Source organism: Scomber japonicus, chromosome 13 (genome assembly GCF_027409825.1).
Source record: "Scomber japonicus isolate fScoJap1 chromosome 13, fScoJap1.pri, whole genome shotgun sequence".
Lineage (NCBI taxonomy): Eukaryota > Metazoa > Chordata > Actinopteri > Scombriformes > Scombridae > Scomber > Scomber japonicus.
This window is the reverse complement of record NC_070590.1, coordinates 22698939-22726809: the sequence shown is the minus strand read 5'-3', so window position 1 is coordinate 22726809 and position 27871 is coordinate 22698939. Positions and strand designations below refer to the sequence as shown.

Here is a 27871-nt window from a genome sequence, read left to right as displayed (position 1 = left end):
GGAGGAGGAGGAGGAGGAGGAGGAGGGAAGGGGGGTTCAGTGAGGACTGTGGGAAAAGAGCATGCCATCGGAGGCAGAAGAGGAATCTCTGTCTGTCTGTGTCCATGTCTCAGCTCTGTTCCCGGCTTCGCTCCCACAAAGACGGCCAGCGTCCCGCCTGCTGTTCTACCTCTGGATTTAAGTCGGCTGGATTACCGCTCGGACTCTCAACTCATTATTCCATGCTGCCACATTTAAATGGGAGGCAAAGTTGGACCTCCGTGGACTACACAAATGGTGACAAACAGTTTGATCTTTCTTGCATTTTTAAGAGATTCCTAGCATTCAAAATGATTCCACTTTTCTTCAGTAAAAGTGTTTTTATATGTAAAATAATTTGAGCTTCTTCTCTTTGGTATTGTCTATTCAAAGTAGGTTAGTTATTTTGCAATATAACATTTTGAACTTGGTTATTGAGAGACATTTTGATGTGAAAGATGAGTGGGGAAGAGGGGTAAAAATATGTCTCTACCTTCCCCTTTTAAAGTCAGTGTAACCTTGGTCTTTCTGTTCTTTTTACAACTGAATATGTGACTGTGGCACTTTTTTTGTGTGCTCTGTTAGTGTCAGATTTTCATTGTTTTTGTCAGAGTGGAGACTTTATATTGGACTGCAGGTGAACTTGCATCTCTCCCATTTCTTCCCTCTCCAAGGGAACCCTCAAACTAAACTCTTCCCTGTTAACCCACTTAGACGTCCAAACTCCCGTGTGGGGGCTTCTCTTAAACGTCCGTCCTACTCTAGTTCTTTTTTTTTTTGAGGAAAAAAAGCAAAAGCCAAACCAGCAAAGGGAGCATTGGGAAGGAAGACACCCCCCTCCCAAAGGTGAGAGGGGGGGAAGATGGCAGCTCTCGCCAGCTCTCTCATCAGACAGAAACGGGCGGTCAAGGACGACCAAGCCAACCGACCGGTAGCCAACAAGCGCAAGCCCTGTCCTAAGAGCAACAAGTCCTTGTGCCAGAAACAGATCCTGGTCCTGATCTCCAAAGTACGACTATGTGGGGGTCGAAAAGGTCGAAACGAAAAAAGACCAGGTGAGTCACTGCTATCGTTTACATCTTTCTTGGCTTGTTCCTTTTCTCCCTCATATGTTGGGATATTTTGCCAGAAATAAAACAAATACAACTGAAATTGAGTTAATTTTTTTGTAATTAAATATAAATGAATTAATAAAATCATTCCATTTGCTGTCATGATGTCAGATTTTCTAATTTCAGTTTGTATTTTTATGTAAGTATAAAGACAAATACTCTAATTAGATCCATTTGGAAAAGGTTCCCATAGGTTTATTTAGATAATCAAAAAGCTGCCAGGGTGCTACTTTGCAATATATTCAGTCCTCTTTTAAATCCTGCGCAAACAACACAGCACATCAACATTGTATCAATATACTTTCCCATCAGGAGCAAGGAGTCCCACAGTATGACAGCTAGCTAATTTGGATTGTTTGCAGCTTAATTTGCAGTTTAATCACACAGCTTCACACAGTAATCACACATTTTACTTGGTATATATTGCATTCAGTTACACAACAAAGAGTGGTGTAATGCAGTGGAACAATTATTAGATAGCCAACTTGAAAGATACAAATCTCCTTTAATGCTACTCGTGTAGAAGTTGGGATTTCTGATTTGAAGGTATGAATTGAATTTATGCAGCGTTCACATGTGAGTGACACACTAACACACTCAATGAAAGGAAAGGTTGATTGGTTGATTGAGATTTTGATTTAGAAATTGAGAAATTTGGTTGTAATAATCCAAATTACAGTAGTATGACTTTAGCTTCATGTATGTAAACATTTCAGAAGGTGATGTTAAATCTTCCAGTGATGATCTATTGACATGCACACCTGCAACACAAGAAAATCTGGGTAAAAAAGAAAAGAAAAAATTCCCTGTGCTGAGTTTCTCTGTCAGGTTCTCTGATGTACCGTCTCTTTGAAAACAGAGCTTCAACACTGAGTCTCTGAATGGAGAATTATGTGATGTGGTGCCAACATCACCCTCTCTCTTACCAATGTGCAACTTGTCAATGGAGAAGACAAATGTGTTACAAGTAAACTTAAAATTACACAATCTCCTTGATGTTGTTTTTGTAGGTGTTAAATATCACTATTCATAAATTATACAACATCTTGCTATGTTTGAGTTAGAAAACAAGGCATTCAACATTATGTTGGCTTTACTGTTGAAATTCTTGACATTAAACCTTTATGTATTTTTCCTATAATTGCTCTTTTCTTAAATGTGCTACTGCATTCATTTAAGAAAGAGAATAATGTAATTTATTCAATATTATTCTGGAGTATTCTTCTCTCCTTTGGTGTGACCTGATAGACTGCTGAATTATTTAATTCATGACTGAGAAAGGTTTTGCCTTATTCATGCACAATTAGTAAGTGTAGTAGTTAAATTATGCATAATACAGAAATGTCGCTGAACAAACATCATAAAGAGGCCACATACTTTTGTGGTTGATTGGGGAAGAAACTGTGAATTATGAGAGAGTTTTTTTTTACTCTCCCCACCCCTCCCGGAGCTAAAAACTGCATCTAAGCATATTGAACGTGAGAATGATGAGCGATGAGCTGTGCTATGTGCTTGATGAGGACTTTCATTTCATTCTGCACTACTGTGTTCACATATGCCTGCCATGCTTCAAACAGCACTGTAATTCAGAAACTTTGAAGTCCACCCCATGGCCCAAACACTGATGTACTGTGGATATGATATGGTATATACTGTAAATAGCAGAAAGCTTCAAATTTCAAAACCTGATCATCTGAAATGTGTCTGGAGATGAGCATTTAAAGTCTTGACAGTTTGTTTGGCAGCATTTATTGTATTGTTAAGTGAAAGAAAATACTTCCATTTAAAAGGGCTTGATATATTGAAGTACTTATGTCATTAAAGGGGAATAGCTTCTGCATCAGTGGTGAATGCACTGGATCACATCAAATCACATCAATTTCAATGATACAGCCTGTGTTACTAACAGAGCAGCCCAATTTTCAGACTTAGCAGATGTGATGTAAGAATAAAACCATACTGTAATATTGCAGCTTTATTTCTTAGAAAATGTGAATTGGAGCCATTATTTTGCATCTGTTCTGTGTGGCCTGGACAATCCCTGTTTTTGAAATGAAACTGGCTGTAAGTTGTTTACATAATAATACCAGATGTTCATCTGCTGTTGCAGTGGCAAAGGGGTTCATCGTGGACATGAATGAAAAGGCTGTTTGCTCACAGTTACAGTTATCATTATGATTGCATGAATATTATCAATATCTTGTTCAGAGATACCCCATTGGCTATTTTGGGGTTTGTAATGACATAGATATTTAGAGACATTTGGGTTCTCTTTTTCGTTAATGTGCATATTGGTCTTGTGGTTCTGTGCATGCACCCATGTTTGCCTATGTGGTGAAGGAAAGAGGTCTGGAAAGTATGTTCTTGTGGTTCTTTAATAGGTTAAAGAGCTTATGTATCTCAATGAATTGCATCTTTATGCACTTGTTTACGAATTCATGGAAGTCTACAGGCATGCTGTTTGTTCTGTCAGGCTGGGTCAAATGCTAAAACTAGCAACATTCTCACAATGAATCATCATGTTGCTGGTATAATGTTTTACCACGTTCACCGTGTTTGTAATGTACAGCTGAGGTTGATGGGACTGTTATTAGCTTTGCAGGTATTTGGTCATAAGCCAAAGTATTGGACAAATTCACAATTGGTCCTGATGATGGCGCTTTAGAAAAAGTTAAGGGATCAACAAAGTAACTACCATTTATGCTCTGGTGACTGTAAATATCAAAAATGAATCTTTATCCTTCCAATAATTGTTATATAGATAGACATTTCAGTCTGAATCAAAATGGTAGACTGACAGACATTATCATCTTAGAGCCATGCCACAAAAATGGCTTATTTAAATGGTGAATGGTAATTGGTAAACACAATTTAAAAGCCACCAACAGTATTACATGCGAACAAAAGATGGAGCAAAACATTTAGATGCCAAGCTGAACTGCCTCACCAACTCACTACATGGTTATTGACACTTAGTTGGCCCCGGCTTCTCCACCAGAGGGAGCTCTTCAGACCTTTTCTATTGCGCTCACCTGCAGCAGCAGTTTAGACCTCCAGATGTAAACCTGCCAATGTCGCCACCTACAGGCAGAGTAGGTGAGAATATACCTACTGCAGATTTAATACTTGCACCACCTGCAGGTAATGAGTGCTACTACTCAAATTGAGGACTAAGAAAAATCTGCTTTATTTAAGTAGTGTATTGACCTTTATGTAGTATGTTCAAGGATTTGGCATTTCAACAATAGCAGTCAAAAGTTTGAGCAGACTTTCTCATTCAAATGAATGGGAAGGTGTGTCTAAACTTTTAACTAGCACTCCTTTTATATATGTATACTTTAAAAAGTTCCTTGGAAAAAGGCTTAGAGATGAGAGATTAAGCTTCCACATTAATGCAGTACAAGTGCATTTTTTTTATAACATGTGCACATAATAGTTTGTCATTTGTACAAGTTAATACCTTGTCACGGAGAAACACATTTTCTTCACACAGCCATCACTGGGCTCTGTAGATTCTCTACCAGCAGTTTCTTTTGAGAGGAGACTTTTTCTCAGCTGTCATATTAGCATCACACCAATACACATAAGCTATATTTACTACTGCCATAAAGCAATGGGCGACTGAGATGATAGGGACCGACATAAAACCTGCTGCTTATACACATGTGGCACCAATCTCACACTGGATGAGAACCATGCCAAACCCCCAGCATCTGCTTGGTTTTACCTGCCTCTTCGCTCTTCATCACCCTCCTTGAAGTGTTGCTGCAAAAGTCCCTTAATACCCAAGAGACCCTTTCAAGCACTGCCTTGACCAATGGGGAAAAAAAGTCTCACACAGTCAGTGATCTGCATTGCTGACCTCTTTTCAGATCAATTCGGCTCATTAATGTATAGCGATTAATCAATATTCACCCTCTTAGATTGTTCAAGGTGGAATCTGACTTGAAAAGGGAGGGATATCGAACTGCCTGCCCCCGTGTTTCACCTTTGGTACCTTTCTCGAAGTTAGATCACATGATCTTCGCAACACGAGTTAGCACAGACCTGAAAAAAAAAAAAAAAAAAAAACACAAAGCAGAAATAAAAAAATCAGCCGGATCTAAAGGAATTAAAAGAAATGCCACTAGACTTAACAATAATAATAGTACAGAAATACAAATATAGGTTAAAAATAGCAATATTACTACCTGAGTCGTTAGAAATGAATGTGTGCAAATATAGTGCAGACCTGGACATCTTGGAACAGAGAACGGGCTGTTGGCATGGAGGTACACTGTAGTATGTTGTCAGAGTAAGCAACCGAGGAAGCCAGCCGACAGTAGGAGCACAAATGTAGGCCCCGGCTGGCGAGCAGCAGACCGGGTTACAAGGAGAGATCCAGCAGAGGATAGCATTAAGCTGACCCCAAGAGATCAGGGCCCACAAACTCGCTTACTCAACAACACCTGATCAGACAATGCAGTGTTAGGTAGCTTCTCATCAGAACTTTACTGACTGTGACAGGGGTCAGAAAGAGAGACAGAGTGAAAGAGAAAGAGACAGAGAGGGAGTGGGGAGGAGGGGAGAGGGATGGAGGGAGGGAGGGCGAGTCTGCGAAAGGTAAACAGCAGCTGAAAGAGAAAAAAGTGAAGATGTTACTGATGTGAGAGAAAATTGTGTCAAAAGGTGGAGGTGGATGGCAATGTCGGGGGTGGACATAGATAAAGAGGTAATCAAACATGCAGGAAGAGAAGTGGGGAGAGATAGCAGTGGAGATTAAAGGGAAGGTGGGCGGAACTGAAAAGAGCTGTGAATCTGCCTGTCATAGAGGCAGTGTGTGGAGAAGAAGATGCAATGGGAAACCATGGGGCTGGATATTAACTGTCACAGCAAAAACATTCTCCTTCAGATATGAAGTTCCCCTCTTGTTTAATACTCTCTGTCTCTAGCGTTTGGTTGTTTTTCATTTACAGCTGAGGCGTTTCTCTTCTAATGAATGCAGCGGTTGTTTTATTTGGTTAAAGTAGAGGGTGGTCACAGTTGCACAACTTGCAGATGCTCTAATAAACAGCCTGTTTTCCTGGAAATTACATTTATATAATACTAATTAGATCTGCTGGATATTTATTGAAGGAAGCGCAATTACAGCCTGGATTATGTGGATGGCTATGTTGTCTCAAGAGTAGGAAAAAAGCTGCATTTTTGTACCACATGTGGGGAGGTTTTGGGGGGGGGGGGGTGAGTGACGGACTTTGACGCCAGAGATTGAAGTTGGCATCTTAACTCATGGTTGTGTGGTTGTGTTTAGGCAACAAAAGCACTGTGTTGTGGGTTAAGGAGAAGTCTGAGGTTTTGGTTAAATATTGATAAAGTAAAAATGTTATGCAAACAAGGTTGCAGTCTTTCCCTAATCTTCAACTAGCCTTTTGAGTGCCGAAACATTACCCCCCCCCCCCACCCCCCCACCACTTCTCTCAGAGACAGATAATGAATAAAAAAGGATACATTTGATCTCAGTACTGAAATTGAGGTTTCATAACCACAAATTCAGTCTACTCCAAACAACAGCAGCTTTCTGTTTCTCTGAATCTAGATAAGAAAAAAAAGATTAGTGGTTTGATTGCTGTGGAGGTCATCCCACCAATTTCTGGGGGATTTTCAGCTTTGAACAACACTCATTTCATTGTGTTTGGGGGGGGGGGGGGGGGGGGGGGCTAAATGGTGGTTCCAAATAGTGTCAAATGACGAGCACTGGGATGCAGCTGTTCATGTGCAGGAATAGGTGATCTGGTTAATTCAATTTTATCCAAGACGATTAAAAACCACAATGAAATAACAATGTTTCCAGCTCTAATCTTTTAGGGTTTCTTATATAAAGAGATTAAGGGATTTATTTATGTATTTATTTTAATTTTGAAGGTTTATCTAACTTTATGTTGTCTGGGTCACCGAAGCTCCTTCAATACTCAGCAAAAAAAAATGAAGTCAAAGGAGATGATGGGATCAGGGGGATCAGGGTCTTTCTCTGCAAGTATTACTGCAGTCAGTATTTAGAGTTGGCTTGTGAGCAGAGAAGATATTCAGCCCTGGAGAGACTGTTGACAATGGCCTTAAGTCTTATTCAAAGTGAGGCGGCTGAGCGATGTGTTTTACGAATAACACCCTTTTGTTTCCTGTCGTCCTGATGGCGCACCTTAACCTCCCACACACACACACACACACACACACACCTGCTAAACTGAATGTGTGGCTGCTTTGATTAAACCTGACAAAGACAGATTGAATTTACCTCTAACGAGAGAAACACAGTGAGGATGGAGGACACGTGTAGAGGTAATGATGAGAAGACGAGAGGAGGGAAAGTGTGAGAAGAAGGAGGGAGATGTCCTGCAAGAGAACCAACTCCGACAGAAACTATGTCTACACTGTTGTGCAAATGAGTGTCTGTGTGTGCACATGTGCAGACATTATGCACATGTGTATTTAAGAAGATACTATGAAAATCAAATTATTACACTCTGTCTCATGACAGCGTTCAAATGGTTTATGTTTTGCTCACTGGCATGCATGCTCGCATTTGTTCAAGCATAAATATGTGCATATCTGTCTGTGCTCTTCTATTTAAATGAAGCTGTGTGCACATTGAAACTGTGTCAGCTACACTTAATCTCAGATGATGTTTGGCTGAAATCTACAATGGATTCCCTCCTCTCGCCCCATGCCAAGCTGCTCCAAAGCGCCTCTACTGACAGCTTTTTTTTTTCTGTGGTGGAACGGAGCGCAGTGTAAGTGTGCGTTTCAATGTTTCGGCGGGCGAATCAATCTTTGAGTTCAAATTGGGAAGGCTTTGTTGTCCGTTGGAGTGCTGTTCATCTAAGTTGCTTGTTTACTCGTGTGATCATCACACGCTCTGACAGAGGTCCGGACCCCTGTGGGAGTGCAGGGGAATGTTTGTGTTTGTTTGTTCTGCATATATTAAAGTGCCTATTTGTGTCCTTGCTGGAGGGTCCATGGGAAAAAAAGATAGGTAAGATGTGTGTGGCAGCTGTTCGGCTCAGTGGCCTTCCTCTCGTGCCTCTATTTTCTACATTTTTTTTTCAATGTGTCCCATGTGAAAGCACAGTCAAGTCAACCTGACCAGAAAAAACATTTGGAGCTATAATGTTACTGAGCAAAGCTGTATGCTGAACCTCATCACTCTGAGTCCCCCTGGTGCTGAGCATGTTGTTAACTGTCACTGATATGTGCCCGTCATAACACTAATGAAGCACACACGAATATTGAATGTGTGTCAGGGGGAAGTGGTGTGAGTCCTATTTGCTTCTGCTCTTGTTTGACATGCTCTTGTCAGCACCATTAATAAGCTGCAATAACTCTGTCTCACTTGCGTTAACTGCCGCCATTGTCACGCAAAATGATTTATGAAGCCTTGAATTTAAATGAAGAGGCCATTGTTGCAGAGGCGGTTCTGGCTACTTTTGCGCCCTGGGCGGACCGACTATCGGCGCCCCTCCCCACAAATCCTTCATCACACAAAAAATAAGATAAATAAATGAAAATAGTATGTAAACACCAAAGTACATTACACACATCCGTCATCATACAAATGAATAAAATAAAATAAATAAATGAAAAATACTAATAATTAACGTAATCTGACAGACTTTTACCCTTTTTACAACTGGCATTAAAATGTTTTGTGGGTGATTAGATTGCTATCAGGGAGTGCTTGACGACATGAAAGTGCAGGTGTAAAGTTATTTATTTATTGCATTTTCCAATAACTTACATGTAGCTATAACGGGTGTATTAATTTTATAAATGTATTACTATTTATTTGGAAGCAGCAGTTTGTGTTGTGTGGCCTGGGATCATAATCATCACAGGTCAGTCTACCCGCCCCCCCCCCCCTTTGCTTTTCCTCTGAGAGTGAGACTCACTCACAACCTGCTCACAGCCTCTGCAGTCGCAAGTTGATCCCCCGCCCCCTTTGCCTTTTCTTCTGACACACACAACCTGTATACATGACTCTCCGCAGCAAGTTGACGTGATAGTAGGGGCGCCCCATTGCCCACTGCACCAACTTGATGTGGAAATGAGCGGTATTAGTCTAGAAAACTGGCGATTTTTTTTTGAGGGCGCGCTTTTCTTTTTTTGAGGACGGACTTTTTTTTCCTTTTTTTTTTGAGAGCGCTTGTGCGCCCCCAAGTAGATTGCGCCCTGGGCGGTTGCCCACATTGCCCATAGCAAAAACCGCCACTGCATTGTTGGCACTTGCAGGTGATGTGATACACCTCATTCATTCCTATTCCTTCTTTAACCTCGCCCTCTTCCTGCTATCCCTCTTCTACCTCCCCTACAAACATCTTTTTTTTTCTCTCCAACCTGTCTTCCCGTATCTCTTCTCCCTCCCTCTCTCGCTTGTCACACTCTGTATCCTTGTGTCTCTCTATCGTTCCATCATTGCCCTTTTCTCTTCCTCGCGTCCATGCTTTCCCCTCTCCCCACTCTTATTTCTGGACAAACATTCTTCGGTCTCGCCTCCATGTTGTTAACTGGCTTTCATGACTCTATTCTTCCCTTGCTCCTCTCAATTTCTTCCCCTCTATCCTCCCACAAGGTTGATAATTACTAGCAGCACTGTAGCGCTCATGGCCCACTTTAGAAATGGAAGAGAGAGAGAGAAAAAAGAAGCAACCATGTTCTCCTTTTATTAGAAGCAGAATCAAACACTACACAAGAGAGAGACTCGCTCTCTCTCGCACATATGCAGCACATACTATGCACATGCATGCTTGTATGCAGAGGGTGTGAGGGGAAGATGTAGAGAGAGCTGCTAGAAGTGAAAGAAAAGCATGATAAGAAGGGAGGGGAGAGTCAGGGAGTCCTGAAAATATAAGCCGAGGAAAACCCCTGTTGTTTGGTTCGGTCAGAGCAGAAAAAAGAAATGCCCTTGGCTGCTCAGTCATGCAGGCCCCCAGTAATTACCTCCAACCTTATCAAGAAGAGCTCGGCTAGGAGGATACCGGAGAGCCACATACCGAGCTCAAATCAAGCCAGATAAATACATTAGTGTAATGATAACCAACACCGAGCCATACACTACCCCTGATTAGCGATAAACCTCAACCGCTGCTTGTTTTTTCTTTTTTTTCCAGAGCAATTACACTGCAGCAAAGGCTATAAGTGTCCTTGATGGCAGTGGTGATGCATGAAGTGATTACCTTGGGTTCTTATGTGCATTGAACTCATTTATACAGACACACATAATTGCTGTCTGAATGGTTGTACTGTTAGGACTAGGCTCCGTTTTCCCCCCAGGTGGTTTTCAAAATGATTATCAGTGCTGAATGTAAATTGATGAGGGGCTTCCCTGTGTAGTCCGCACAGTGGTTACTGCTGGGATTAGAGGCAAACCCAATTTAATAAACAAAGTGCTCTCGCAAATTAGTCTCTCATACTTTTACTATTTTTTTTGGGTCAATTTTCACTGGCGGATTAGATAAAGTTTGATTTACTGTATTGTATGTACAATATTTTTAAAAATCTTCCTCCCTTCAGGCACTCATCCTATTTGTCAACTGCAAGTCAAATTCCTGCTCATGTGTGGAGAGGTCACTTGGAAGTGGGCCTGCTGATGAGTCGACATGTTGTCGGGTGCGCTGACAACACCTGTGCCGCTGATGTACATAAACAAGACAGGGAGCTCTCTTTGACCCACACTCCACTGACCTGGATCAGCAAATGTTTTCTGTCACTCAAGTCCACACGTATCCCAGGAGTGATGAATGTAGTCACGTGACCTCCTCTCTGTGGGAAACACCCGGGCAACGGTTGAGGCTGCAAATTGTGTTTCTGGCATGTTTAAGCGAAAGCAAGCAAGCAGATGTAGATGTGTGGTCCCTGCTGTTCTAATAACTACAGGAGAGGGATGCGCCATTATCTCTGCCACTGTTTCATGCTGGATAGGACACATATGGTGGGATTAATCATAATTATGAGCAGTCTCTATTGGTTCAAAGATTTTTGATCCATTTTTTAGTGTGGTCACAGTTGATTACAGAAAACTTGAGTAGAATATAAAACTTTTCTCACAGTGGATCCTGAGCCTGTTCATGCAAAAAGTTAAACATCCCATGCTTCACCTGGTAAACAGCAAGTTTAGCTTCAGTGGCAACCTACTCCCTATTCTAGCATTGAACCACTGGTATGAATATGATATTTATGGTGCCTTCAAGCATCTCGTGTGGACAGTGTCACTCTGTGAATCTGTCATACAGGCCGTCTTGGATCATGGCCTCATATTCAATCCCTTTAGGGGGACTCCATTGATGCGTCACATAGATTTTGATGGCAAACCACCAGGGCTCTTCTAAATTGTTGAGCATTTACAGTAATATAAACGGCATGTCCTGTTTTACACAGCCCATCTGTGTACACTTCAAACATTACATTCGTTTGGGTTACACTATTATAAAACTATAACTTCTTTTGGCCCGCTGCCACATAAAATAAGCTCTGAATACAAGTATGCCCCAACATACCCAAATCACTGAACACGACCTTTGAGTCAGTAGCTTTCCGAGTTATCTTCTCTGTTTACCCCTGTGGAGCAGTAGAGGCTACATGTGCATGCTACGCATCCTCATGACACAAATACGGGCTTTTTGCACATGTAAACAACTCTGTGTGTTTATCTAATCCAACCAGAGGTAGACTGCTGTCACAGTGTGTCACTGTCTGTCAGCATACTTCTCCAGGGCCCAGTGACATGTGCTCACTCGACCGTGGCTTGAAAACAAAGCATTAAAGGAGTAGTTTGACATTTTGGGAATATGTATGTATGCATAATTCCCAATATGTATAACTATGTTTTTTTGTAAAGGGGCACTCCACTGATTTTACTCCTGAAGTTCAGTCTACATGCCACAAGCAGAACTACTGGGGAGGCTATGGCTCAGGAGGTAAAGCTCCACTAATCGTAAGATGGGCAATTCGATCCCCAACTCCTGCATGTCAAAATGTCCTTGGGCAAGATACTGGACCCAAAATTGCTCCCAAAGGCTGTGGCATCTGTGTGTGTGTATGATTGGAAACTTGTCCTGATGCGCAGAATGGCACCCTCTTAGACTACTAGACCAATGCTAAATAGACTACTGTTATATAAATACAGTCCATGTACCATTTGCCATTTCATCCTCTGAAAACAGTTGTGTTATGTCTTCTATGGCTCTGGTGGGAGCTTTCCAAAGTTTGAAATATAAATCCCTTGGGTATTGTATTTCCAAATGATCTCAAAGGATTATATTGGTTGGATTGGATTACATTCTGATCTGGAAATTTGGTATTTAGAAGCAGGCCCAAATATTTCTGATGCTGAAGATTTGGATTCAGATTTGGTAATCCAATCCTACATTTAATCAGGACAAAATGCAGCATTTTTTGTACCCAATATGCTCATTACATTTAAACTCTAAAAAGACTGGTTTTACACCTTGTGAAAACAGACCGCAGGAGGTTGTTGTTTGCATAATTCTGTTTAAATTGATTCATTAAAAAAAAACAAAAAAACAAACAAAAAAAACATAATAGCGAGTGCATTTTATTTGCAGCTAACAGCTGATGCTTCTGTCTTATGTGTGGACTGGCAGTGTCATGGGCTGTGTGTTGCATTCAGTGGAATCTGCTTTTGCACTTCTGGATCAATTTGTCAAATTCCCTGGAAATGAAGATGAAATAACCCAGAAAACAAGGAGATTTTTTCTCATTGGGCAGGATGCCCAACGTTGGTGTGATCAATGGTACACATGCTTATTCAAGCACCTCATAGCTCAATAGAATGGGAGTTTGTGAATTGAGAGGGCCACTACACTATCAGTGAACAGCTTGTGCGAAATGCTGACCTTATAATCACCAATTATGTTGTCCAATGGCCTGGGTCTGTACATGATGCCTACATTTTGAAGGAAAGCAATTTGTACATGTTCCATAAGACTGCTCCAGTTTGCATCCACCTCAGCAGTAGTGGTTACCTCCTTGTACCCTGGCTGATGACTTATTTTGCTATCATAACTTGTGACTCACAGTAGAGGTACAACAATGTCCATAGCACAACAAGAGGGACAATCGAATGCCACAATCGTGTACTCAAGCACAGATTTGCCTGCTTAAACCGTCTCCGTGTGGAGCCACAGCAAGCATGCTACATAATCTGTGCCTGCACTGTGTTAGACAACATAGCTCAAACAAGGAGCGTGCCAGTGTATATAGACCACACTGATGGACCTCCTCTCTGAGCAGAAAGCCCTGACCTGCTATCACCACCACTGATGGGCCACATAGAAGAGCAAGGAATGCCATATGCCATGGTGAATTTTTATTTTTCCAATAAAATTGACTTCCAATGTTGCACCCCACATTAGTTTTAGTTTACCAGTGATGGTTTGTATTCTATTGTTGTCTTCATTAGCAGTGGCTTTGCTGTGGGAGGGAATGTACTCCTGGTGTAGGTGAGAGTAGGGATACACAATAATATCGGCACGTCATTTGTATCAGCCAATAAAGGCTTTCAAATGAAATATTGTCCTGAAAGGAACATTTCTGCTAATATGACAAGCCAATTCATTCTTCTCCTTCATCCCGGCTGTGCTTCCCTCCAAGGACTGTTTCACCCTGACAGTCCCAGTGCTTCCCCTGCAGGCTCCACTTCAATGTGCTGCCCTACAGACCCGCTGCTTCTTCCCACTTTAACCTAGAAAAACAAACCAAGGTTGATGCTTCAGTTGGATATACATGGAGAGCTGCGGCTAGCTGGGAGGCTAGCAGAGGCTAGCTGGCTGTGCTTCCCTCCAGTCATGCTGCAGCTAATTTGAACCCTGTGAATGGGTTGGAGTTTGTTTCAAGGGTCAATATATGACGTAATTCCATGAACAACAGACCTCCACATACATGAAAGCCACATAGCTCACTAGCCCACTACTTAACACAGGAATCAACAGAGCCAGGTTAGCTCTTGTTAGCATGACCTAAACTTAATTAGTAATCATTACACCTGGCTAGCATGACTTGTTGGTTGCTGTTCGTTTAGTTTTACAAATGCAACATATTAGACAAAAGTATTCTTACATTTGGACACAAAATTTGAAAAAAGTAGGCTGAAGTGGGCAAGTAGGTCTAATTATTATTAAGGTTAATACTAATAAAGTATCAGTACTTTTCTTTTCAATGAACATGTCTCTTCATCCTCCTCTGCATAGTCTTGTTTTGATTTTCCCCCCCTCTATAAAGCGTCCTTGGGTTTGTGAAAGGCACTATATAAATTCAACTTATTATTATAAAAGTTTCTGCATGTAAATAAAAAACACTGAGTAAATGGTGAATTAACAAATTAGTACACACAAACTTCAATACTGGGTCTTTATAGAACAGATGTTTTTTCCTACCTGTACCTCCATCAAGAGACAGAACCGACCTTGGTGGATGTGTGTTTGTGTTCTGTGTGATGTACTCCATTTTACTTTCTATTTTGATGAAAGGGGCGTGTTATACTCAGGCGACAATGTGACATGTTTGTTGGAGCCTTGATGTATTCACTCCTAATGCCAACATACTGCAACATTAACAACAATGGCAGAAAAACAAAGAGTGTGTGTGTCTGAGTGTGTGTGAGTGCACGTATTATGCAGACACAGATGCTGTCAAGACAGCGAGAGAGGAGCAGTTGGCAGAATACGCATGGGGATGTAGTGCATTTGATGAGGCCGAGTCGAGTCAGTGTTGTTATTATGCACAGATTTGTTCATTTACATGTTGTTAAAAGTCTCGTTGCTGCACTGAACTATTACAGCCAAAAAAGAGCTTCAGAAATTGAAATATTGTCATTTACAGATACAATCAAGATCCTTTGGATTCAACTCTCTAAACCACAATGCCTTGTTAAAATGTAATCAACCACACAGCAGAGGCTTTGTGATGAGTTTGCAGTCATTTATAATACTTACCGACACACAACTTCTGTTTTCTCACTAAGTCTCCATAACAAAACATGACTGCCTGCACTTCCTATATGTCCAGAATAATATAGTGAGGGCACACTAACATCTACAACACAGTAAAAAAATATGACTTTAGGCGTGAATAGTTCAAAGTTGTGTTATTTGCATGGTAATAGGATGGCAGGAATCCACAGGAGATGTTTTTTGCTTTATCATCTATGTCAGCTCGAATACAGCTGCAGTAAAACACAAGTGTTATGTTCTTGCTCGGAGCACACTTTTCATATAGCAGAGGGGAATTTATTGTGCGCCGGTGTTGGGATGAGGATGTTGAAGTTAGAGCCAGCTCTATTAAGTAAAACATTAGTTTTAGTGCCCTTGACACCAAGCATGGGTGTTTTGATTGCAGCCATATTGCATGAGCTGTCTATTGAATTCCTGCCTAAATGTGCTTTTTTCTGGAGCACATACAGCCGTCACTCTTAATGATATGACAGTGTCATCTCATTCACTCACTTCCACGGCTGTCCCTCTGCTCTCTCTCTCTCTCTCTCTCTCTCTCTCTGTCTCTCTCTCTCTCTCTCACTGCATCTGTGGGGACAAGTAATGAACGACTCCCCCTTCTCTGATTGGGTGATGTACGATGTTATTAGGTGGGATGAAAGCGGTACATAACTCAAAGGATATGAAATGGAAAAGAGAGGAGAAAGAAGGAGAAAGTCAGGGAGTAGAGACGCTGAAATGTTTTGACAAGCAGCTTTGAAAGAGAGAGGATGGGGAGTGCTGCAGATGCATGAGTGTAACAATGGGAGTAGGTCATGATTTCACTCGTGCCTCAACCCTGGCACACTTCCTCTGGGAAATAGTCCCTCTGCAACTCTCTTGTTCTTTGCGCTAGTCCGAAGGAGACAGGCAGATTGCGCAGTGCCCTCGGTCCCTCCCTGGGGAGTGTGTGAGAGGGCATGGGCGGAGTTTAACGGAGGAAAGGGGGGAACTCCCAGATGGCCCCGAGTCCTCCAGAGGCTCTGTCATAAACATTAAAGCTGCATTGGAAAGCAGACAGGTCAGTTGGCTGGGTCTGACCAGACAGAAGTCATGGTTCTTCTCGCTGTTGGAAGTAGCCAGGTGGAAGTGGGCGAGGTGCTGAGCTCAGGAGACAACATGAAGAAGTGCTTCATGTAATTGAAGGGGGCACTGGTGATGTCTGAGAGCTGCTGCGAAGACTCGGTCTGTTTCTTAAATGAACGCAAAGTAGGCTGCAGGGACTCCTCTCATTAAACATTCAACCACTCTATTCGCACTTCTTCGTCTCCTCCACCGCCCAGCCTCCTGATCACATATCTTTTATTTAGTGGGAGAAAAGGCTAACTCTCTCACTTGACTTCATCCTCCGATGACCCTAGCTATTGCTAAATATACTGGTGGTAGCGAGATAGTTATACGTGCATTTTATTCATCACTTAGTGTAATTATAAGCTGCTTCAAAATTTCACATTCATTGTATGTTATATATTCCCAGTGTTAGTTGACTTAATCTAAAACTGTCCCTAAGGCAATTCACTACTTGTCTATAGAGACCTTATAACAAGAAATACACTACATAAATAGCTGTATTATTGAAGTGTTTTACAGTATTTACAAGATTTTTGAGGTTGTGTGTTGCTCCATGATGGTTATGATGTTAGGACACTTTAAAGAGTTCAATCATCTCTGTTCTTGCATCTTCCCTATTGGTGGCAATCCAAAATGATTATCAAAACACATTTTTATTTTATTTTTATTTTTTACAAGACTTAAAAAAATAGGAATGAGAGAAAATAATTATTGAGGCAGTTAGTCCTTTTATTTTATCCAAGGAGGAGAATCTATTACATGTAACCATACCTTATCCTGACACTGTATGAAACTCTCAAGTCTGATATGTAGACCATTTTGACACTGCAAAATGTTATGATGAATGCTGTCTGAGGGTGTCAGTATGCTAACATGCTCACCATGATAAAGCTAACATGTTGATGTTTCTGGAAGGTATGATTATCACTGTTGACACTCTCAGTTTAACGCATCAAAATGAAGGTTTACTGTTTCACTGCAGTGCTGTCAATCTCCACAATTAAGTTTATTGTTAAACTGTAAAATATCACAGCTTCCATTACATATCTTCATCACAAGTGTTTGATAGGCACATTTAAGGGATCACTACCAAAAATGTATGTTTTATGTATATATTCTATATATGTAAGATTAATGGCCAAAATATAGATGTTGGAATTTTTGTACTCACTATTATCCATTTCAGCCCAAAAGTCTAATGGTAATGTCAATTGTATAATGTGGGATGGGGATGACCAAAGTCAGTAAGTGTCATCCTCTAGAGACCATGAATGGCTACATGATATTACAAGGCAATCCATGCAACAGTTACTGAAATATTTCAGTCTGGACCTAAATGCTAGATCGACCAACCAACTGACACTCTGAGATTGCTGATAGCGTGAAAAAACGAATAACTAATAATTATTCCAATTAAATATATAAAAACGGAGGTGGTTTGTGTCTTTAAACTCCGGTATATTTAATTAACCTTTCTTTTTTTAGCTTCTGTAAATCACTGAATGTCATTTTCGCTCTCGACCTCTGACGGAGGCGCCCGTCTAATGCAATGTTGTTTTTCCTGTGTTCCTTTTCCAGAGCCACAGCTGAAAGGCATTGTTACCCGGCTGTACAGCCAGCATGGTTATTACCTGCAGATGCAGCCCGACGGCACCATGGACAGCACAAGGGATGAAAGCAGCTCCTTTTGTGAGTGTGTTGTGTAATTTTAATCATATTTTTCACAGTCTAGTCTCAAGCACCAGTTACAGGAAATTTGTATAAGCCACACTGTACTAAATTCATGTATGCTGTAATTCGGTGCGGTTTTCACAATCGTGCAACAAAAGTAAGAAGCGGCTCATACCACACATAACCTTCTACTGTTGACTATGTTAATGCTGTACTGTATGCACTGAGCTAAATGAAACCACAGTAGGTGTCACACTGTGCCTGTGGCTGAAGAGTCAAGCCGAAAGTTTGGATTTTGCCGGCTCATCTGTCAAATTCATTGAGCGTCATGTCACACTGCCTGTCAAACTTCGGCAACTTTCCCGTCCTTGCTCATATGCAGAAATGCTGATTGGACCTGAAACTCAGTATTTGTTTTTTTTAACATGGAATTCTGGTACCAGAACAATAAGATGTTCTGTACATACTAGCCTATAACATAAAGTCTTTGCATGCTCGTCTAGAGAAACATGCAAAGACTTTATGTTTTAGGCTAGTATGTACAGAATAATAGAAACCTCTAAAGGCAAGGCTGCCTGAGTTGACACACTGCCAGTGTTGAGATGATGTGAATGTTCATCCTGACCTTTAGCAAACTAAATTTGGTTTTTAGCCCAGAAACTATGCAGTGTTCTCTTCCTAGCATTATTTATTTGTATTTGCCTTTTTGACCTTCCAAACTCAGACACTTTTTATAATTGCAGTCTGAACACAGCACTTTTTTTCCTCTCCAAAACTTGATTTGTTCAGCCACCTACATAATTTATTGATGAGCTGAGTCTTTTATTGTCAACAGCTTCAGAGACCAGCCCCGGATACTGTATCTACCGATTTTGCTGTCTTTTCTTCACTTGTGTTTGCTCTGAGCTCCATTGGGTGCGGCAAAGCATCTCCATTATTATCCAAGGTTTAGAGGCAGTGTAAAGCATAGTGAAGGTGACATGGTGTTGTGTTTACCGCAACATAAACTCTGAGAGGTCACAGCGTTTGGGCTTAAGAGAGATGTGGCACACAGCAGCAACACTGCAGCCATTGAGTGTGCTACAAAAGAAGATAGAGAAAAACTCAGTGGTTACAGTGTTTGAATTCACAATCCTCTCTAATTCTCCCTTTCTTTGTTGTACTTTGCCTCTTATTCCCCAATTTAGCACAGTTCAACTTGATTCCTGTGGGACTGCGGATTGTGGCGATCCAGGGGGCAAAAACAGGGTTGTACCTGGCCATGAATAGTGATGGATACCTCTATACCTCTGTAAGTATCCTCTACACATCAGTCACTGAAAATTAAAAATATCATACCTCTGGTTTCAGCTTGTAAGTGATTTGGATATAAGCTTCATGTACTTGCTGTGTATGGTCATTACATGTACTATATAGAGCACTGTCACTGATATGGATTTCACTAAGTAAGCATCAAGGGGAGGGGGCATTATCATCTGCTGTCATTTTCGATTTAGATGTCCAGCTGTCTGTTGGTTGGATTTAAGTGTCACTATTTCGGGATAATATGGGTAAAATGGTACAATGTTAGACTTAAACATCACAAATGATGTATTTGCACCTATGCTATGCTACCAATGCATGATAAAGTCAATTTTCTACATTATCAAACATATAAAGGAAAGCAGAAAACAAGAAGCTAGTTGATGTAGCATTGGCTGTGTCATGAGAAGAGGTAGTAGGGACAGTAAGGATAGTTAATAGTAGTGTATGTGTATGTGTGTGCAGGTGTACAAATGTAGTGAGAGTGTTAGATGAGACACAGTGATATGGAGAGTGAAAGATAGGGTGACAACCTGTTACACTACCTGCATGGTTCTCGCAATCAGTGTTGAAAAAAAAACAGGGAGGGAGGATTGGAGATGGAGTGGGTGTACAACTTTAAAATGACAGGGACTGTTGGAGAATCTGTCTGTTGAGCGACAGGACTGTAGACAGATTTTGGCTTGAGGGGTAGGTACATGTGGTTTAATGATGGTAGGTATGCATGTTATGATGTTTTAGTTTTTTTTTACATATGTACTTTTGCACTATTTACAGCCCCAACTTTTCAAAGTTCACTTTTTATGCATATTTCAAATGCTGTCACTAAGGCTGTGCCATTTTTTTTAGACCAATCAAAACTACATGCTAACAAGGACACTGTCATACTGACTGTGGACAATTACTGCATTGGATGACATACATGAGATTCTGACAAAGAAATTGCAGACAAATTTAAGAATGCAGATGTGGTTGATTTATTTTTGTATGCATCAAAGCAGTTCCAGGTTACTTTCCAACCAAAGAGATCATATTACAAAAGAAAGGGAGCAGAAATATGTGAAGCAGTAGCAGGAGGGTGAAAACACAGATGGGGAACTCTAGTTAATGCAGCAAAGCTTTTCATACAGTAAGCTCTACAATATCCCATCAGAACAACCAATTAGCTGTGAGGGATTCACTCAGTATAAGCTGTACATTGTATTCATTCGATAAACTTACTAGTGGAGGAAATCTACAGCTTAAAACTGAGATATAGGTTGTGATGTAGCACTGTATGGACTGGGGAAGTCTCAAGAGTATCAGCACCTTGGACAGCACTAGTGACGTATTCAAGAGTGCACAATCCGTATAACACATATAGGATCATGCTTGTAACACTGCTTTAACATGAAACTGCTTTCATGTGATCAGAGTCAAATAACTAAAAGATGGCTACATACTGCACATGACTATTAAAGGAAAATTATGTCTTACACACCTTTGTGTGGCTAATGTTGTTATCCATCCAGTTAAGATAACAGCACAATAGCACTAAAGTTAATTGTGTTGCTATAAATAACTCAGTATGCATTAACACTTTTAAAAAAGCCCATGTCACCATTGACTTGGCAGTCGTTAGGGCCAGAATACCTATACTAAGCCGGATATGTAATATACATTATATATGAGATCTCTCACACTCATCTGTAGGACATGAATAAAGTATCAAAGAGGAAGTTATTGCAAAGTTTACTGGACACTTAAAAATAAATGACAGTGATGTGAGTGCCTATAAATATGTTATAAATATGTATTTTAAGTGGTAATTTGTGTGTTGGCTTCAGTGGAGATTGGGAGAAATATGATGTGCAATAGCAGTGAATGCAAGAGTGCTTTTATGCATATGAGATGTAAAGAAGGGAGAGCATCATCTGTACATGTGAGAGTTCAATCTTGAATTATGGGCAAATACGCCATCTCCTATTATCTACTGAGCCCCTGATTAGCATGCATTAGACTTTGGTGCTTTGCCTCTGTGAACAGAGAGAAGAAGGGATTTCCTCAGCACCAGTCAATAGCTGTGCTGCAGCCCACACTGACCTCTTTCAGAGAATTTCCTCTCTCTCTCTGTGTGTGTGTCTCTCTCTCACACACAAACACACACATACAGACACAAGGGTACAGGAATGAGGTGCTACACCATAGAACAGCTGTCTTCTTCTATTATATCATGCATATTTGATTTTATGACCGTATATTATTCTCTATAGTGTGTCTAACACACTAATTTGCTGGTGTAGAGGGGAGTGCAGGTGGCATGCATGGCCCTTACATACATAGCTTTGTGCTCTAAGTGCATGCTCATATTTGACAAGGAGCATTTCCATTTATGATAAATAAGCTCATCACTGTCACTCTTGGAGAAGCCGAGGTGACTGACAGGCTGACTAGTCGCTTCCTTCCGGCTACGTTCTCATCTCCTTGTTTATACAGCCTCCTGTGCTGCTTACTGATGGTTATTATTCTCTGGGATTACTCAGTTTTACTTTGGATCACATGTGCACACATAGTGGTCAGGTTGTTGGCCAGGATCTACAAAGCAAAGGAGGTGCTTTGCTGCCTTGTCTTAGACATAAATCATAAACCTCTTTACCTGTAGGTGACAACAGGAAATGGCTGATCCTGATACAAAAATAGAGCTTGGTTGATTCCTGCCCCATTTTATAATCTATGTGCTCTGGGAAACTCCTCATAGACATACGATGAGAGAGGGGGAGAATAGCTCATGTTGAAGGAGACTGACATGACTGTTGATAGGCACATTTTTTAAGAAGCAGTTTTTGTGCCAATGCCTGACATTGTAAATGTAAGGTGATTTCATGCATATTTGTACAGATTTGGAGTGTGTGGTAGGTTAAATGTTATTGATTGATTGAACAACTTTTCCACCTCAACCAAGCAGAAAACAATTATAGCACAAAAAATATTTGGAATTATCAGTGTTTCCACTGATTTTTTTTATGCACAAATCATTTTTCCTAACTAATGGTTTGGTTTGTTGAACATCAAAAGATTGTAAAAAAAAAAAAATGTCATTCAAACTTTTCTATATCCCAGGATGATATTATCAATCGCTTCTTTTATTTGACCATCAGCCGTAATCCCAAAGATAAATTCTTAAACTTCAGACACTCAAAAATGTGGCATTTTTGTTCCAAAGATGACCTAAACGATTAATCCATCATCAAAATAGATGCTGATTAATTTTCTGTCAATCAACTAGTCGATTAATCAACAAATATCTGCAGTTCTACTACACACCAAGCTAAATTGTCACAATCTGTGTCCGACTGTAATAAACATTTTGAGGCACATTAGATTGTCGGAGCTACAATCTAAATAACAATAATTTAGAATAAAAAATATGCCATAATGCTGTCATGCCTTACTCTCAATGGAAGGTTTTTAGAAGTTTTAGTATCAGTCACATTGTGAGAATTTGGTCCTACATTTCTGGTCATCTTTGGTCATTAAAGCTCAAAATGAATGTCGGTGGATGTGTCTTGCAGTGGGATTTAGGACCATATTTTGGGACTGATCTAAAATTTAATTACATTTCTCCAACAATCTTTAAGTTCCATCTGGAACAGGCTCAAAGTCACACGGTGTATAGGAACCTTTAATGAGCGTAGTTTATATGTGTGCTTGTGTTTACTTTAAGGGCAACAATGGGGGGAAAAAAACGCTATTGTGGAAGTACTTTGTGATGACTGTGTAGGCCTGTGAGGGACACAAAAGAGTGAGAGAGAGAGAGAGAGAGAGAGAGAGAGAGAGAGAGAGAGAGAGAGAGAGAGAGAGAGAGAGAGAGAGAAAAAAGAGAGAGAGAGAGAGAAAAAAAAAAGAGAGAGAGAGAGAGAGAGAGATTGAGTGTGAGACCTATTGATGAGAAGCTATGTCCTTTCTATTCTTTTCAGGGGAGGATTGCATTGAGATGCAGGACAACACCGGCAGCCAGATAGCATCGCTTTTATCACAGGACAGGGGGGGAAAATGTGGACATTAGAAAAAGTAGCAGGGAGAATAATTGGCCGGGGCAAGAAAAAGGAGATGAAGTGCAGAAATGCAATGATAAAGAGAGACATTTTGCCAGGCAGCCAATTAAGGGCACTTAGGGAAGGTATATTGTACCAGCGCGCTCCTTCCAAAATTCTCTCTCTATATTACAATGCCAGTAAGATCTTAATGTGGTCCTTGCGATTTGCCAAGATACGAAATGCCTTCGGTGATGATGAAACACAAATCGACCGCGACTTGTTTCCTGTGTCGCCCAGAAAATTAAAAGTAAAGGCATCAGGCGGAGTGGAGGCGGTCACCTCTGTCACTGAGGGTCGAACAAGGAATGTCAGCTAGCACTCCCCCTTTCTCGGCTGCATCATATTGACAGGGGCCTTCTAGCTGTCAGTCAGCACCGACGGAGGCACGAGTCCCTGCACATTATCATCCACTCTGCTCTTGTCATGAAAGCATCATGCCTCCCCAGGCTATCATAAAGCATTAGTGGCAGACCATACATGTGTGGTGCTAGACGGTCTAAACTGCCGTAAACCCCTGTTAATAAACAGGTCCATGCCCTATTGACTTAAGTAACGTGGCGTGTCATAGAGCATCTACATCTGGCTTGACAACCACATCAGCAACATACCCTGCTGGTGGCTTCCGGCTCGCAGATTACAACGCAAATGTCTACGTAACAGAGGACTGTTGTGAATGAGCTTTACATTCCATGTTGTTGTCATCATGTGAGAGGGGTCGCTGCAGCAGTAATGCAGTACTATGGAAATATGGTGGGATTACTGCAGCTGGGCAGATTTCACAGCTTCCCATAGATTTCCTTGGGAGCTGATGGAACAGTCAATAGAAGCAGGGAGCCTGTATGACACTGTGACCCCTGCTGTCTAAACAGGGGACTGCAAATAACTGCATGCCATGATGAGATGCTACAACATTATGTTTTGAATTCCAGAAGTAGAGGGATACATTTTTCAGGGGCATTAGTTGTGATTTCACGCTTGTGCATGCATGATGAAATGAGAGTAAACAAGATATTAAATATTATTCATGGCTTCGCTATCATTTTTAGTCACAACTCTTGTTCCCTTGCTCCGTATATGCTAATAATATGCAGGGAAAGAAGCCAGATTTAGGGGACTCTGCCCTGTGAGCGCTGGAGTGTGTATTATTAGTACTTCACTGTCCTTATTTGGTGCTAAGTGCAATCCCAGTGTATGGTGGTGTGGAGAGTTAAGCTTCCTGAAGCAGGTAGAATAGATGTAATCAGACACGAGGGATAAAGAAGGAGGTGGGTATGTGTGAGCGGGGGGTGGGGATGCTGCTCTGCATCATAAAAAGGTTCTTCCCATCTTGGAGATTCTCTGCACGGATGCTACATATTACGTTTCTCATGTGCTTTCATTTAAATTCATTCCGGCTTGAGACACGTGGAGCGGGAGTGCTACCCCCGGTCTCTCGATAAGTCGCGGTTGAGGAAAGAGACTTTTATTTAATTTCCAGTCCAAGCACCCGCCATTTAGATGGAAATATTCTACCCCCATCACTCTGAAGAATGTGCACCTTTTTACTGTAACATCCAAACATCGGTCTTCAGTGAGTAAATCCCAGGTGGTCTATACAGCTCTGCTGAGGTCTAGGGGTGACCTCAAGGTGAGCGTCGGAGATAGGGTGGACAGGCACGTTGGACATTCTGGTGGGATTTTAAAGGACATTCATTTCATTGTCTTGTCTGCTCTCTAAGTCTACTTTTTTCCTCTCACGAAGAGATCCAGACCTTTGGAGACTACATGAATGAAATACAGAAGATGTGGCTTCTATCATTAGGCTAGTTTCAGGGGACTGATTATGAAGGGTAATTATAGGATGACTTGGGAGAGGGGTTATCACTGGTGTCATTTCAGAGGTTCAGCTGAAGGGTATTTTGCTGGAGTGATGGGTTCTTTTTCCAGAGGCATGCACGTGTTAGATCGTGGGGTGCTGGCGACTCGAGCCCTTGTCGTTCCCAGCATTCTTGCTTTGGTCCTGGGGGAGTCGCGCAGGAGCAGGTCTCTCCATTTCCCTCTCGTCTTAATCTCCTTTATTACCCAGCAACCCTTCTGTCCTCTCTAAGCGATCTTCCTTTCCTGTCTCTCCTGCCTTTCCCCGTCTGTCTCCAGCACTTCCCACCCCTCTTGCACTCTGGCCTGATAAATAATGAATGAAGCGGATCATCTATCGATCCCATCCTCTTTGTGTTAGCACAGCAGAAGATATCAAACCTGTCAGAGAATCTTAAAATAGCCCTGTGATGCGGTGGTCATAGTAGTGGTAGAGTTTGTTGAGTTAAGGGTAAGAGCTTTTTGTTTTCTTTTATGGCCGTTAAACGGGCATAAACTGTGGTGGAGCAGCGGGGGCCGGAGTGTTTGGAGAAAGAGCACAAAGTCCTGAACTGCCATCTCAGCTAAAGGGTGATGCCTGACTGTGAAGGAGAAAGGTGATGATCTGTGATAAGTGTGAAACTGAAGGTCTCTTATACCTTCCCTATCTACTTTTGGCTCTTTATTAGAGCCCGTCGATGCCAAGTGGTGATCCTCTGGCCCTCTTCTGTCTCAGAGAAATTCTCCGCTCAGCCATTTCTGCCCTGCTGCTCTCACTTAATCAATCCAGCAGATTGGCTTTGCTCTCTGACAGTGGAAGGACCCTGTCGAGACCCTTATGGAGGCTAAGAGAGATGTATATCTGTCGCTATTGCTTAATATCACCAGTCAACATTATGCAGGGTTCAGTAGTCCTTATGTCGAGGACAGAGAGGGAGGGGGAGCGCTGCAGGAACACGATCATTTACAACGACTGGCTGAAATGTTGGATTGGATCCAAGTTTTGCTAATTTGATTTTGTAATGGCTATTCAGATTTAGCCAGTCATGGATGATTGGCAGTACATGAGAGTAGCCTATATTAAATGGATAATTCTCTTTAGGATAATGAAGGGGGATGAATTTTATGATTTTTTCCTACATAACCAGAGTCAGAACCTGCTAATGCCACAAGTTAGGTATTCATAAAGTCACTCGTTACACTATAGAACACATGATACTCCTTGACAGACGCCACACCTCATACAAAAACGTTATTTCAAATATTGTATTTTTTTGTGGTTTTGTTCATAAACCAAAACCTACAAATTTCCTAAATGTCTCTGGCTCAGTAAGATAGGATTTCTGAACTCAAAATGACTCTGAAGTAGTCACTGCAGTTTGATGTCAAAATGAGTCATTAATATATACAGTAGTAAACAGTATGTGAGTAGATTTAATTTATTACTGCATTGTTGTAGGTATCAGTGTTTCACTGCTTTTCATCTCCTCTGCTCTTGTCCTTTGGGAATGTGTTATGTTATGTTACATGTAGTATACATTCTTGTATCGTTGTTCCTCAAGGACCAGGATATTCATGCTTCTAAATAAAGTCCAGATATCTATCCATCTTTCCCCTCAGGAAAAAGTCACCTAATTAAAGTAGTTCACTGTTTGTGTCCATGTTATTTTCGTTTTAAGTGTTTGCTTACATGCACTGGAGTTCATGTTCAAAGCCTTATAATGATATCAGTTTTCTCTCAACATTTGCACATTATTTTTCTTGTCTTCCCGTTTGCTAATATGAATATAACCCCTCACCCTTTCCCCTTTTTATATTTATTTCCAGGAGCACTTCACTCCAGAGTGTAGGTTCAAGGAGAGTGTGTTTGAGAACTACTACGTTACATACTCCTCCATGCTCTATCGCCAGACTCAGTCTGGTCGCTCCTGGTATATCGGTATCAACCGTGATGGCCAGGTCATGAAGGGCAACCGTGTAAAGAAGACCAAAGGAGCTGCGCACTTCCTGCCTAAAGTTATAGAGGGTTGGTGTTCTTTTTTATGAGCTACGACGATTATCCTGAACATTTAATTTATTTACTTGTGCAATTCAAACTCTTGAAAGGGACATAACATACTTTAGTGATTTCTGTCATTTATATATTATTATACAGATGGATTTCTATGTTAACGTGATGAAAGTATGTAGAGAAAAAGTCCATTTCTCTACTTGCATATTTTGGATCACATTTCCACTCTAACATGTGCAGACGTACTGGAGAAGTTGACATTTTGAGTAAAGAAAGTGGAAAAGAAGTGAAATGAAGTGAAATCCTACTACTATTGTTTGTTTACAATGCCTCCGGAGTCTGCAAAAGTCTCTGAGGAGGGCCTTAAAGAAACACGAGCTAAAACTGGCCTGTTTCAAACATAGGCTGAACTGAGGTGCCGCATAAAGAGCCAGAATAAAATAAATAAATCTCTTTTTTAACTGTAAATCATGCAGAGATGTTCTAGCAGAGCCCCAGAATATAAATATAGACCTGGAAATGCGCATCATATGTCCCCTTTAATATTTTGTTTTCCAGTTAGATGCCAATTATTCATCACTGTATTAATTATTAACCAACAGCTTCTATCTTTGTCACATAGTTGCGATGTATAAGGAGCCATCGCTACATGAGCTCGCCAGTGAACCGGTGAGTCCTCCTCGGAAGACAGTGAAGACATCAGATTCGCCATCCCTGCAGAATGGACGGAAAGAAGCTCCCAAGGCTGATGCCTCGTAG

General features: G+C 41.1%; 1 protein-coding gene across 2 annotated transcripts; it reads left to right on the top strand.

Annotated features, from left to right (window-relative positions):
- Window positions 1-880: 880 nt before the first annotated feature.
- On the top strand, window positions 881-27871 carry fgf11b (fibroblast growth factor 11b). 2 transcript variants are annotated; one of them, XM_053331942.1, is made up of 5 exons: window positions 881-1073; window positions 17798-17908; window positions 19078-19181; window positions 26929-27127; window positions 27735-27871. In XM_053331942.1, the coding sequence occupies exons 1-5, from the start codon at window positions 881-883 to the stop codon at window positions 27869-27871; spliced, it is 744 nt and encodes a 247-aa protein (XP_053187917.1). The 2 variants fall into 2 exon arrangements, with proteins under 2 accessions (XP_053187917.1, XP_053187918.1); XM_053331943.1 differs by lacking the exon at window positions 881-1073 and adding an exon at window positions 14104-14116.

What these genes read in the sequence shown, in the direction of transcription:
- fgf11b (XM_053331942.1), top strand. Translation starts at nt 881, where the DNA reads ATGGCAGCTCTCGCCAGCTCTCTCATCAGACAGAAACGGGCGGTCAAG. An exon ending in GGATGAAAGCAGCTCCTTTT is followed by an intron (nt 17,909 to 19,077) that starts GTGAGTGTGTTG and finishes TCCCCAATTTAG; the next exon opens with CACAGTTCAACTTGATTCCT. An exon ending in ATGGATACCTCTATACCTCT is followed by an intron (nt 19,182 to 26,928) that starts GTAAGTATCCTC and finishes ATTTATTTCCAG; the next exon opens with GAGCACTTCACTCCAGAGTG.